Source organism: Neofelis nebulosa, chromosome X (genome assembly GCF_028018385.1).
Source record: "Neofelis nebulosa isolate mNeoNeb1 chromosome X, mNeoNeb1.pri, whole genome shotgun sequence".
NCBI lineage: Eukaryota > Metazoa > Chordata > Mammalia > Carnivora > Felidae > Neofelis > Neofelis nebulosa.
In genome coordinates, this window is record NC_080800.1 from 42,801,855 (window position 1) to 42,812,243 (window position 10,389).

At 49.1% G+C, this 10,389-nt stretch overlaps 1 protein-coding gene across 1 annotated transcript; it reads left to right on the forward strand.

The window, feature by feature from the left end:
• The first annotated feature begins 1,172 nt into the window (after positions 1–1,172).
• WAS (WASP actin nucleation promoting factor) lies at positions 1,173–10,054 on the forward strand. Its single transcript, XM_058712240.1, has 12 exons — positions 1,173–1,360; positions 1,682–1,822; positions 2,670–2,756; positions 2,857–2,959; positions 3,072–3,113; positions 3,206–3,256; positions 3,901–4,075; positions 5,105–5,147; positions 5,354–5,507; positions 5,700–6,103; positions 6,366–6,480; positions 7,689–10,054. Exons 1-12 carry the CDS (start codon positions 1,229–1,231, stop codon positions 7,742–7,744), a joined length of 1,503 nt encoding a protein of 500 aa, XP_058568223.1. The 5' UTR covers positions 1,173–1,228; the 3' UTR covers positions 7,745–10,054.
• Positions 10,055–10,389: the final 335 nt, after the last annotated feature.

Here is a 10,389-nt window from a genome sequence, read left to right on the forward strand (position 1 = left end):
TTGCCTAAATTGTCTGGTGAGTTGTGGGTGCCCAAGGCTGAGTAGTGAGGAGGGGAGGGAGGGAGGCTGGAATTGCCCCATCAGAAGGAACTTTGAGTTTCGGCTTGGGAGAGAAGCTCTATACTTGCTTGAAGGTTTCCAGGCACGAGTGTGGGTCCCACCTTGAGATGTGCTGTTTCCCTGCAGGTACCAGAGAATGTCAGTCACACCCCAGACCTGCTCAGCTCCCCCAGACTGCTGTATGTGCTTGAGAGCTTCATGTCCCCAAATGGTAAACTGAGGCCCATGGAGAAGTGAGGACTGAACTACCACTTGTGAGCTGGGAGCTACTGGGAAAAATCATGGAACCGCCGTGTGCCTCAGTTCCCTCACTTCCCACTATCAAATGGACATGGTAAGAGTGTATGCCCCATAGGCTGTTATGAGGATTTAGATGAGTTGATATTTACAAGGAGGGCAGAACAGTGTGGCACACATGTTCAGTGCTACATAAACGTTGGATAAAAATAGAATGTTGTGTGGGGAAAAAGCAAGACTCTGAAGATGACTGACTTTTAAAAGTTCAAAAGTAATGAAAACTAAACAAGATGTTGACTATGCATTCATATATGCTATAAAGGGATGATAAGCAGAAAATCATTTGGGAACTGTGGGGAGGCAAGAGTAAGGGATGGGGAAGTGAGCTGGGTGCATACGCATTGTTGGGGTCTCAGGAGAGGGGTGGGATCCCAGGCACTCCCAGTGTCATTAGAAGAAAGGTTTAAACACAGTAATTCTTCAGCATGAGGGGCCTTGGGCCTCAGGCCCAGACCAACTGGATGCTTTGGGGAGGAAGGAAACTGCCCAGCTCCATGACTGCTCCCTGCCATAGTGTCCCCCGGCAGAAGTTCAGCAGTGGCCTAGCTCTTGCTGTCATCCAATCAGCGGGAAGAGGATCTGAGCCAGTCAGAGGGAGATGGGCCTCAGGGAGTAAGAATAGAAGAAGAGGACCTGAGCTGGTCCAAAAGATGGGTCTTAACCAGTTGAATGGAAGAGGGCCCCAGTCTGAGGGAGGAGGGTCCAAGCCTGTTCTAGGGAGGGAGGAGGAGGCCAGGCCCACCCAGGGGCCCCTGGAGGACTTGTTTCCCTTGTGGTTTTTTGCACTTCCTGTTCCCCTGCTCACTGCGGAAGTTCCTCTTCTTACCCTGCACCCAGAGCCTAGCAGGAGAGGACAAGGGCAGGAGGCACCATGAGTGGGGGCCCTGTGGGAGGCAGGTCTGGGGGTCGCGGAGGACCAGGGGTTCAGCAGAACATACCCTCCACGCTCCTCCAGGACCACGAGAACCAGCGACTCTTCGAGATGCTGGGTCGGAAATGCTGGGTGAGCTGAAGATCTCCTAGCCCTCCCTGTCTCCCTCCCTTTCCTCCTCTTCCTCTACTCTTCTCTGCCTCCTCATCTTCCCCATCCTTCTCCTTTCCTCTTCTTTCTTCCCCTCTTCCTCTCCTCCTTCCCTTCTCCATCATCTCCTCTCTTAGAATCCTCTTAGCCCCATTCACCGATCCCAGGAAGATCTTGATTTCCAAGTCTGTCAACTCTCCCTCTGGCCGTGGCTCTTCCTTTGGAGCCCTAACAGCCATGGACATGGGAGAACTAGACCCTCTGGCTGACCAGATTCCAATGAGCCCTGCTCTTCCCTCCCAGACACTGGCCACCGCCGTTGTTCAGCTCTACCTGGCACTGCCTCCCGGAGCGGAGCACTGGACCAAGGAGCATTGTGGGGCTGTGTGCTTCGTGAAGGATAACCCCCAGAAGTCCTACTTCATCCGTCTTTACGGCCTTCAGGTGATTCCCACCTCCCCGCACTGGACATGCAAACCAGTTTTCAACCCTGCAAACCCATACCTGTGTCCATAGCTCCAAGGCCTTGGACAGATCAGTAAACCTGAGCCCTGGGACCAAAGACTTCATCCAGATGTCAAACTCTGGTTTGCCTTTCTTTGTTTTTGATAATTGACCCAGAATCTCCCTGTCAAGATCTATAAAACCCCAAATATTAGTATAACTCCTAAATCTAACAGTATAGTTCTGTTTCATGAACTCCAAACAAAAAGAGCCCTGTATTTTTACCTTAACTTCAAATCTGTTCTAAACTCAACATTTTGGGTCCCATAAATTCCCTATCATAACTCCTGAACCCTAAATGTTTGCCTAGCTCCTAAGCCATAGCTCTGCTCCACAAACCTCAAATCACACATACACCTTGGCTGAATCCCCCACCCCCAAAGCTTTCAAGTCTATATGTCTGAACCTCAAATATCAACCCCAACTCCCAGGACTGGAGCCCTACCTGTCCAAATGAAGGCCCCCATAAAGGAAGGATGTAAGATGGAGTCTGTGAATGGGTTCAGTTTCCTAGGACTAGAGTCCTAAATCCTCCTATTCAAGCCCCCAAGTCCCACATCTAGGGCCCTGAACCCCAAATCCAAATCTCTGACTGCAGTGTCCAACTCCCATACTGTACCTCAACCCTCCACATCTGACATCTAGACCCCCAACTCCCTGATGCTAAGCTGGAAATCTCTAATGCGATCCTGGGGCCCCAAATTATGATATCATTCTCCTTGCCCAGATAACAGAGACCTGCCACCCTGGGCAGGCCTCAGTGCCAGTGTGTTTCCTACCTCTCCAGGCTGGCCAGCTGCTCTGGGAACAGGAACTATACTCACAGTTGGTCTACTCTACTCCCACCCCCTACTTCCACACTTTTGCTGGAGATGTAAGTGGCCACTCAACCCCTGGGCCTCAGTTGGGATGTGGGGAGGAGATGGGAAAGGTGTGGGGGGCCTGGAAGGCTATTGAGCCCAAGATATGTGCAGGACTGCCAAGCAGGGCTGAACTTTGCAGACGAGGGCGAGGCCCAGGCCTTCCGGGCCCTGGTGCAGGAGAAGATACAAAAAAGGAATCAGAGGCAAAGTGGAGGTGAGGAGGCCTTGGGGGAGAAAACGAGGTTGGGCAGGAGTACATGCAAGGGTAGGGAGCTGGAAAAGCTCCTCTTATGGTTCTGGTTCCCAGTCCATCCGTCTCTCCACAGATAGACGCCAGCTACCCCCACCACCAGCACCAGCCAATGAAGGTGAGTCCTCAAGTTCAAGGAAGGTAATAAGGGGCTAGCCCAGGAACCTGTGGCAGGGTTGTAATAGCTCTCTATCCATTCCATCTCTCCAGAGAGAAGAGGGCCCCCACCCCTGCCTCCGCACCCAGGTGGAGATCAAGGGGGTGAGTGCTGATTCTTTCCTGTATCTCTGAGTGGACAGGTGGGTGGGGGAGTGGATGGATAGATGGGTGGGGAGTAGGTGGATGGATGAGTAGTTGGTGAGTGTAGAGATAAGTGGGCGAATGGGTGGGTAGATGGATTGGTGGTGGATAGATGGTTGAGTGGGGGATGAATTGATGGGAAGATGAAAACATAGATGTATAGGAGAATGAGTATGTGGATATATGGATGAATAGATGGATGGATGATTGAGTAAATCAATGAATAAGTGAATGAATTGAACAGCAAATAAATGAATAATTGACATAACATTTCAATCAGTGAATAAAGCAATGATTGAATGAACGACTGACTGAATGAATAATTTAACAAATAATTGGGTCAATGAGCCATGAATGAATGAATCAATACTTAAGTGGTAAGCATGAGTGAATGAATAAATAAATGAATTGGTGAATGTAAGAATGGCTTGTAGAATCCACTCATCCACTTCTCCATAAACCCTACTTGGACCCCTTACCCACTCCCTCTGTGACCATCAAACACACACACACAGATTCCCTCAACACTCTTCCTGTCTCTTGCCCCTATGCTTTGGTTGGTAGGTAAGTAGGTCAATGGCTCAATCACACTATTTTCCCCACAGGCCCAGCAGCTGGCCCCCTGTCCCTGGGGCTAGTAACAGTGGACATCCAAAACCCGGACATCACAAGTTCACGATACCGTGGGCTCCCAGCACCTGGGCCTGGCCCAGCTGATAAGAAACGTTCAGGGAAGAAAAAGATCAGCAAAGCTGATATTGGTGCACCCAGTGGATTCAAGTGAGAACCTCTCCCCACTGGTCCCACAGATCCCTCTGGGGGGGTGGATGAAAAGTTGGACAGGAAGAGAGCTGAGTAGATGGAAGGATGGGCACATGGGTGGGTGGGTAGGTAGATGCGTGGATAGGTGGGTGGATGCAAGGCCAGGACTAGGGAGAGGCAAGTGAGGTGCCAAGGTTGCAAAATTTATAGAGGTAGTTACTCTAAGGGTCATGCAACTGTAACTAATGACTCTGAGAGTGAGGGCCCCATTAAATTTTACGCCTTAGGCCCCTCACTTGCTTCACCTTAGTCCCACCCTGGGTGGGCTGGTGGGTGAATGGATGGGTGGGTAGATGGGTAAATGGATGGATGGATGGATGAATGGATGGATGAAAGAGTGAGTGAGTTGGGGAATGAATGGATAGGTGGGTGGATGGATGGGTGAATGGGTAAATGGGAAGTGGGTAGGCAGATGGATGGGTGAGTGGATGAGTGTGTGGACAGATGGATGGATATCTGGTTGGTTCACAAACAAGGTGGATGGGGATGGACAGGTGGCCAGATATGTGGATGAATGGACAGTTCAATGGATAAATAGACAAAAGTATGTGGTTGAATGGGTGGACAAAAGAGTAGATGGATTGAAAGGTGGGCACATGGGTAAGTGGTTGGGTGGATGATCAAGTATGTGTGAAGATAGATTGGTGGACAAATGGGTAAACAGATGTATATAGGAAGATGAGTAGAGAAACAAATGTACAATAGATCAGTGGTCTGACAGGTGGATGCAAATGGCTAGGTGGGCAAATGGATTGGGTGGATGGATGGTAGAAAAAGGGATGGGTAGACAGATGGGCACCACAAACTATGGACCCCTTCTAATTCTATAACTGTTGCTCTCATTCAGTCACTCAGTCATTCACTTGTGACTCATTCATTAATTCTGGCTCCTCGGAGTCTCTCTGGGCAGAAGGCAAGAGGGCTTCACTAGGAAGGGAGGAAAGGAAGCGCAGTGGGGTTTCACTGGGATCTCCTCACCTCCCCCAGACATGTCAGCCACGTGGGATGGGACCCCCAGAATGGATTTGACGTGAGTAATTCCAAAGACCCCTTGACCCACTTAACTACCCACCTGCCCTTCCGTAGTCCACTGGCTCAGACCTACCCCTAGACCCCACCCTTTCTACACCCCTCTCAGAAGATCCCTCTCGGGGGGTGGACCTATTGATAATCTGTGCCCCTTCCCTATCCACTTTATTCCCCCACCCCTGCCCTGGCCTTTTTCCTCCTGGGCAGGTAAACAACCTGGACCCGGATCTGCGGAGTCTGTTCTCCAGGGCAGGAATCAGTGAGGCCCAGCTCACAGATGCCGAGACCTCCAAGCTTATCTACGATTTCATTGAGGACCAGGGTGGGCTGGAGGCTGTGCGGCAGGAGATGAGGCGCCAGGGTGAGTCCCCCCGCCCTTCTTCTCCAGCCCTAGTAGCTGGTTTTTAAGAGATATAGTCACTCAGTCCTCATGGAAACCCTTATACTGCTTGAATGAGGAGTCGATCATTTGGGGTACCCATTTTATAAATGAGCAAAACTGAGGCTCTGAAGAAAACTATAACAATAGCTATGTGTTATTTTCCCCCCTCAGAGCCGCTTCCACCGCCCCCACCGCCATCCCGAGGAGGAAACCAGCCCCCCCGGCCCCCTACTATTGGGAGCAACAAGGGTCGTTCTGGTCCACTGCCCCCTGTACCTTTGGGAGGTGCTCCACCCCCGCCAACTCCCCGGGGACCCCCACCCCCAGGCCGAGGGGGCCCTCCACCACCACCCCCTCCAGCCACTGGACGTTCTGGACCACCGCCCCCTCCGCCCTCTGGACCTGGAGGGACTCCTGTGCCTCCACCACCACCACCACCACCACCACCACCCAGCTCTGATGATGGGCCAGTCCCTCCCCCTCCTCCTGCTCTGGGGCCTGTGGGGGGCCTGGCCCCCAGTGGAGGTCGGGGGGCACTTTTGGATCAAATCCGGCAGGGAATTCAGCTGAACAAGGTGAAGATGGGCAGGATTGAGGGTTGGGGGTCTGGGGCTCGGGTGTGCTGGGCAAGCCAGGATATTAGGGGGCCAGGGCTGAAATTAATGGAGGTCCCAGTCTTTGGGGTTTCAGTAACAGGGCTGGGAGGTTGGTGGGGCAAGGTAGGCTGGGAACCTTGAAGGGGACTGGAGTGTATGGGAGGGGAAGTAATGAAGGGGCAGGGAGGAGTGCTCCAGTCACGGGCTTTGAACCCTCTGTGCTGAACCCTGCTTGCTGCAGACCCCTGGGGCCCCAGAGAGCTCAGCGCTGCAGCCTCCACCTCCGAGATCAGAAGGGTTGGTGGGAGCCCTGATGCACGTGATGCAGAAGAGAAGCAGAGCCATCCACTCCTCAGGTGAGAGCCTGCCCTTTGCCAGGACACAGCCTGGTTCCCAAGGCTAGTGTTGGTGTAAAAATAACCCCAACGGTTACCATCAATAGTAATAGTATCCATACATGACTCTTGTATCAATCTCCTTTTTGACGATGTTAACATTGTCATTATGGAACAATAATATAATTCACTCTATCTTTTTTTAAAGTTTATTTCTTTTGAGAGAGAGAGCGAGGGCACAGGCATATGCAGGAGGGGGAGGGGCAGAGAGAGAGAGAGAGGGAGAGAGAGAATCCCAGGCAGGCTCTGCACTATTAGTGCAAAGCCTGATGACCGGCTCGAACTCACAAACCTGTGAGATCGTGACCTGAGGTGAAATCAAGAGCTGGAGGCTTAACTGACTGAGCCACCCAGGCGCACCTGTTTCACTCTATCTTTGATGATAATAATATCATTAATGCCAAGGCATGTCCACAGTATTAATATTAATCCTGTATGTTCAGTAGTGTTAACATTAGTCCACATGTGATGATATTATAAAGAACCCCACCTTGGACAATAATATTAACTCTAACTCCATGTGTCAATAGGTGAACATTAGTTCATTATGTGATAATTATATAACTAGTCCAATCTTTATATAATAATGTTAACATTAATCCCCTGATGTGTCAACGATATTGTCATTATATGACAATTATATGAGGGTAATATGGACCTCAACCTATTGTTGGCAGTATTAACATGTATCCCAGAGTATATCCACAAGATCACTATGAATCCATTATATGACAATATTGTAATGAATCTCATCTTTGATAGTGATATTGTCAGTAACCCATTATGTATCAACAATATTAACATTAACCTGGTATGAAATAGTAATATTGTAATATACTCCATCTTTGCTAATAATATTTAAATCCACCCGATTAAGTAACAAACCCGTTAACGTTAACCCTTGTGTGAGCGACAGTAATATCCCAATTAACCATATTTTTGACAATGACATTAACTTCGACTCCAACTCCAACCCATACCCTAACTCTTGTTCCTCTGAGGGGGTCCCTTCCTCATCCAACTGCACAGGCCCCGGATGTGATTTCCAGCAGGAGACCTCAGTCCCCCAGGACCCTGAGTCCTGACTCTCAGACCCCAGGAACCTCACCCCACTCAGGTCCCTTGAACCCTTATGCTCATCCTGAGACCTGTTCTCTCTGTCCCTCCAGACGAAGGGGAGGACCAGGCCGGTGATGAGGATGAGGACGATGAGTGGGACGACTGAGTCACCCTGCCCACCTGTTCTGCGCCTCCTCCCCTGGCAGCCGCTGTTTCCTGCCCTCCACTCCTGGCCTCCAGGCCCTCAAGCCCCATTTCTCCCCCACCGACCCTTCCAATGCTGTCATCTCTGACATTCCCCAACATTCACTCTAGCAAATTGCCAGGGCCCCTTTTTATATAAAATTTCTATATAAGGATTTTTAAACAGAAATAAAATAACTGTCTTTTTGTTTCTCTCAATCTGTTTATATTCCAAATATGGAAAGTTGGGGTCCTTTTTCCATATAGTCTCTTTTATTCATCTATACCATTTCATTTATTTAGCCTTACATGTATATATTCACTCATTTGTTCCCTCATTGATTTCTTTGCTTCCTTTTGTCCTTCTTTCTTTCCACATTTACTGCCAGGCACTACTTTAGGGGCTGGGGATAAGGCAGTGGGGAAAAAAACCTAGTGAGGCCAACATTCTAGTGGAGGAGACAGCTCTAAAACAAGGAATCAAATAGAAACAAAAGATACAGATCATGGTTAAGTGCTGTGATACGCTGAGGGGGAATGACATTCAGATGGAAACTTCATGGAAAGCCACCTGGAGGAGGTGACAGTTGTGCAGAACCTAAAGAGAGAGGAGTCAACCAATAAATATTTGGGGGGAGGGCACTGCAGGTGGAGGGAACAGCCAGTGTGAGGGCACTCTAGTTGGAGGGAACATCCAGTGCAAGGGCCCTGAGGTGCTTGGTGTGAGGGTGAGTGTGGTGAATGAGCAGGAGTTATTTATTATTAATTTACTTATTTAGTAATTAAAAAAAAAAACCCAAAACATTAAATCAGCATTATATTAGATCAAGAGACTACTCAGTGATCAGACTTACTCTCCATGCCCACAACTCACACACCAGGATCCTGATGGGCAGGACCCCCTCTCAATTTTTAAATTTGGTTCTGCCCAGTTCTCAGTGCAAACCAAGTCCTGGCTGATGGCAATGAAAGAGGCAAAGACTTAGTAATCAGATAGATCTGCTCTAGAACCCAGGCAAGATGCCCCACCTCTGAGCCTCAGTTTCTTCATCTATACAATGGAGGTTTACAATATGTAACCGATTCCCAAATGAGATCGCACTGAGTCACCCTTCCTCCTCTAGGAATTACTCACCAGAAAGAAAAAAGGAGCAAGTCAAAACTGTCCCTGGTGTTTAAAGCTGTTTCCAAGGGAGTTATTAGTACCTCTTGCTCACCAGAGCCTTAGAAGAGGTGCCTACTCCTTCCCATTTCTAACATCTGGTGGATTCAAGATCTCAAGTATCCTACCTTTTAGAGGACAAGGAGGGGAGTGGGGAGAAAGATAACAGTGAGGAGGAATCTAGAGAGGAAAGGCCTCATCCATCTGCAAGACTAGTGGAAGAATTTCTGAACCATCCAAGGTGCAGGCAGGGGCTTAGGGGAGGGAACGAAGGAGAGCCAGGGTGAAGGTGGAGGTGTGGGAGGTGGGAGTTGGTTTTGCTCCTTAAGAATTCGCCTGCAGCCTCAGAAGCTGAAGAAGGAGGGAGTCTCAGGTTCTTTTTAATTCTTTCATTGTTCTTCACCTTTCACTCCCCTCCCCACCGCAGGTCGTCCAGGTCCCAGGAGCAAGCTAAGTCTAGGAAGGGCCTGTCAGTATCACTTACCTGCCTCCCCACCCCCTGCTGGGAAACCCTAGAAATCCAGTGTTCTGGGACCCCCTCAGCAGGCTTTGTCCTGGGGAAGAAACTTCCATCACACAACCTCTGAATCCCCAGGAGCGCTGCCTGGAGCAGGCACAGACTTGGCTTAAAAGTATCCACTGTGGACAAGTTGCTTGACCTTTCTGGACCTCAGTTTCCTCAGTCTTTCCATGGAGACTAAAAATGCTTACTTCCCAGGGTTGTGGAGAGAATTAAAGTAGATGGCGTCTGCAGAATGCCTGGCTCCTTGAGTCATCTATAAACATTAGATGCTGCTGCTGCTACTGTTCTTGTTCTTACTGGTTGTCACTGATCCTGAGTCACCGCTGATTATAAAATGCCCCATTATTTTATGTATCACTAAAAAAGACAAAAAACTGCGGATTGAATTATGACTCACCAGTGCTTGAGAGATGCAGCCCGATTTCAGAGATGTTAAAAATGACATGCTCCTGGAACACTGGCTGGGGATGTTCCTTAGCCTGCGTTCTGGTTCCACATGGATGTTTGCTTGTGAGAACTCATGATACTGGTCACCCATGGTCTGTGCACTCATGTATGTGTAGTACAATCAAATATGAGGTTTACATTAAAAACAGATCAAACCTGTACAGCTTGGAATGGAAAAGACCTTATACTGGCCCCAGCACTAGGTAAGGCAATATACACAGTTGGCACTAAATTAATGCTGAATGAACAGACAAGTGGCTGGGAGTGGGACACAGTAATAACAAGGTGGCATCTTACTTTTGATATCTGAATAGATGCTAGTCGAGAAAGATTCTTTTCCACATGAGCTAGAGATGCCCCCACCCCAAGGTCACTCATTTGAGGTTTTACAGATGAAGAAACTGCCTAAGGTCACACAATGATGGAGCTAGTATTTGAACCAGATAGCTAGGCTCCAGGATCCACTACACTATATACAATGTTTGGGGAGGACTGA